The sequence below is a fragment of the Mandrillus leucophaeus genome, unplaced genomic scaffold (genome assembly GCF_000951045.1).
Source record: "Mandrillus leucophaeus isolate KB7577 unplaced genomic scaffold, Mleu.le_1.0 Scaffold205, whole genome shotgun sequence".
Classification (NCBI taxonomy): Eukaryota; Metazoa; Chordata; class Mammalia; order Primates; family Cercopithecidae; genus Mandrillus; species Mandrillus leucophaeus.
This window is the reverse complement of record NW_012102088.1, coordinates 1,333,306-1,336,202: the sequence shown is the minus strand read 5'-3', so window position 1 is coordinate 1,336,202 and position 2,897 is coordinate 1,333,306. Positions and strand designations below refer to the sequence as shown.

At 58.5% G+C, this 2,897-nt stretch overlaps 1 protein-coding gene across 1 annotated transcript in view; it reads left to right on the top strand.

The window, feature by feature from the left end:
- Positions 1-2,897, top strand: part of ZSCAN18 (zinc finger and SCAN domain containing 18) — a 7,144-nt gene that overhangs the window by 2,374 nt on the left and 1,873 nt on the right. Inside the window, exons 3-6 of the mRNA XM_011979747.1 lie at positions 834-922; positions 1,234-1,336; positions 1,965-2,057; positions 2,848-2,897. Coding sequence (XP_011835137.1) covers positions 834-922; positions 1,234-1,336; positions 1,965-2,057; positions 2,848-2,897 — 335 coding nt within the window. The remainder of the gene's footprint in view (positions 1-833; positions 923-1,233; positions 1,337-1,964; positions 2,058-2,847) is intronic.

The window sequence follows — 2,897 nt, the reverse complement described above, 5'->3', positions numbered from 1 at the left end:
GCCACCTCGCCCGGCTAGTTTTTTGTATTTTTTTAGTAGAGACAGGGTTTCACTGTGTTAGCCAGGATGGTCTCGATCTCCTGGCCTCGTGATCCGCCCGTCTCGGCCTCCCAAAGTGCTGGGATTACAGGCTTGAGCCACCGCGCCCGGCCGAGTTCAACATTTCACATAAAATAGAAACTTCCATGTGGTTTTCCAGAAGTTTTGTGGCTGTTCATTACTAGCATGGGAGGCGCCCACTGGCCTGGATACAGCCCAGCACTATGTGGTGTTGCTTTTTAGGATTTCCACGAAGGCCAGGCATGGTGCCTCATGCCTGTAATCGCAGCACTTTGGGAGGGCAAGGCAGGCAGATCACTTGAGCCCAGGCATTCGAGACCAGCCTGGGCAACATAGGGAGACCCCATCTCTACAAAAAATACAAAAATTAGCCGGGTGTGCACTTGTAGTCCCACCTACTTGGGAGGCTAAGGTGCGAGGATCGCTTGAGTCCAGGAGGTGGAGGTTGCAGTGAGCCGAGATCGTGCCACTGCACTCCAGCCTGGGTGACAGAGCAAGACCCTGTCTTTAAAAAACAAACAAACCAAAAAAAAAAAAAAAAGATTTCCACGAATCTACTGGACTTGAATGGGCATCTCTGGGGCCACCCAAGCCCTGTGGCCACCGCCCTGCTTTGTAAATCAGGGACAGATGTAGTGTCCATTGAGCCTTGGGTGCTGCTGTCATATAAGCACACTGGGGCCTGTGTGGGAGGCAGTGGGGACTCCTTGACCCTTGGGGGAACCTAGCCACAGGGAGCTTGTTACCTCAGCTCTGCCTCCCCCTCTCCCCAGCCTGGCTTTCTCCAGACTCCCTGTTTCTGGAACAGAGGAGGGTCAGAGAAGCAAGGACCGAAGAGGCCAGCCCTGCCAACACCGAGCAGGTGGGTGGGCATGAGTCCCAGGGTGAGGGGCTTGGCCTCAGCTTAGAGGCATTCCCCTCCCCATCACCAGTGCTCAGCAGAGGGCTGTGGCCCCAAATGTCCACAGCGCGGAGGCCCAGAACCCAACCTGGTGGGAGCGTGAGGGCGGAATCTTTGTGGTGTGAAGGGGGCTGCCTCCTGCAGTGCCCCTGGGTTGGAGCCCCTGACCGGGGCTGACTCCTAGCCGGCTCCTGTGGCTGTGGGGCTGCGGCGGGTCCTCCCTTCTCTAGGGCAGGTGGAAGGTCTCAGCCACGGCTGTACGGCTATTTCAGAAGCTGAAGTCCTTTCCAGAGGAGCCTCAGCACATGGAGGAGTGGGGCCACCTGGACCCTGCCGAGGAGAACCTGAAGAGCTACCGGAAGCTGCTCCTGTGGGGTGAGACTCACCTGCCTCGGGCTCACACCTCACTCCCCAACCCCTCCCGCAGGGGTTGGTGCAGGAAACTGTGACCCCAGGGGCTTTGGCTGGGACACTGTAATGTCTTACATGGATTTGAACTTGCACGTGTTTGAGCTTGAATTTATTTGCCGAAGCTCCCACCCTTTCTGATCTAAACATCTGAGTTCTGCCCAGGCCCTGCCTGTAGGACTGAAGTCTCGGAATTTGGAAAGGCCTCCTGGCCCCAAATTGCCACCCTCCTTGCCCAGAGACAGGGCCTCACCTGCATGGCCTGGTCAAGGGTCTCCTCTTTTGTAGACATTCTTGCCCCAGAAACCCTCCTTTTAGAGAGGTCCCCCCAGACTCCTGAGCATTTTTTGTCTTACTGTCTTTAACTTTGCTTTCCCTGAGTTCTGCCTCCGCCTGCCCTGTCGTCCTTCCAGCCTTTCCTTCTTCTTTGCTCCACTGTCCAGGGGCCTGACAGGGAGGTGGCCTTGGTGGGGATCCCAGTGCAGAGAAGAGGAGGTGGGCTGCAGCCTGCCCTGGCTGGTCCACAACACACGACACCCATCAGCTACTCTGTGTTGATGCCTCTTTTATTTCTTTGGTTTTTATTCCCACTCAGGGTATCAGCTTTCCCAGCCTGACGCTGCCTCCAGGCTGGACACTGAGGAACTCCGGCTGGTGGAAAGAGATTCACAAGGAAGCGGCCTCCCAGGTGAGGTTGGGTTGAATTGGTGTTAGGACCGGGTGGGGTTTGCTTTTTCTTCAGAGGCTGAGGGGTCCCCTCCCAGTGCCGTCAGCCCCAGAAAAGACCTCAGCATCGACTGCTTCACCATTTTCCCACCACCATGTCGGAGTGAGGCAGGAATCCAGTTACATCCATGGTCTCTTGCTGCATGACAGATCACTCCAAGACTTGGTCAGTGGAAACGCAGTGGTGTTAGTTGCCAGGATCTGTGTATGGGTCTCAGGGGGTGGCCGTTCTGCCGCATGGGAGGTTCTGTGCCAGCACACCAACGAGAACACCTACAGGCGGACTTGGGGTGGTGGGCCCAGGGTGCCTGTCGCCAGGGAGCTTGTCGCTGGGGGTTTGGCCGTAGCTATTGACACCGCTCTCTTCGCTGGCAGCTGGGCCCCTCCCTCCAGGAAGGTGCGCTCTGAGCAGGCTCTGCTTGCCTCGTGCATCTCGTGGCCAAGCTAGTGGAGGGGTGGAGACCTCCAAAGCCGCGATTTCCAGAGCCCGGGCTCAGTGGGGCTGTCCTTCCTGTCCTGTCGGTGGCCTCCATTGTTGGAGGCCTCCAGGTCCCACATCTGCAGCAGCAGGCGTGGGGCGCGTGCTGTAGGGCAGCCTGGGAGGGACAGCGCTGCTTCCAAACAGCCGTGAGCCCCGCGGGGATCCAGAGCCCGGAGTCCTGTGTCCTGTTCCGGCAACTGAGGCTCGGCTGGGTCCTTCGCTCCCTGGCCCTGGGCGGGGCGCTCACGCTAGGGCTCTGACCTTGTTCCAGAAGGCGGGAGGCGGCAGGAGACCGCTGGGTGCGCCTGCGAGGAGGCCGCC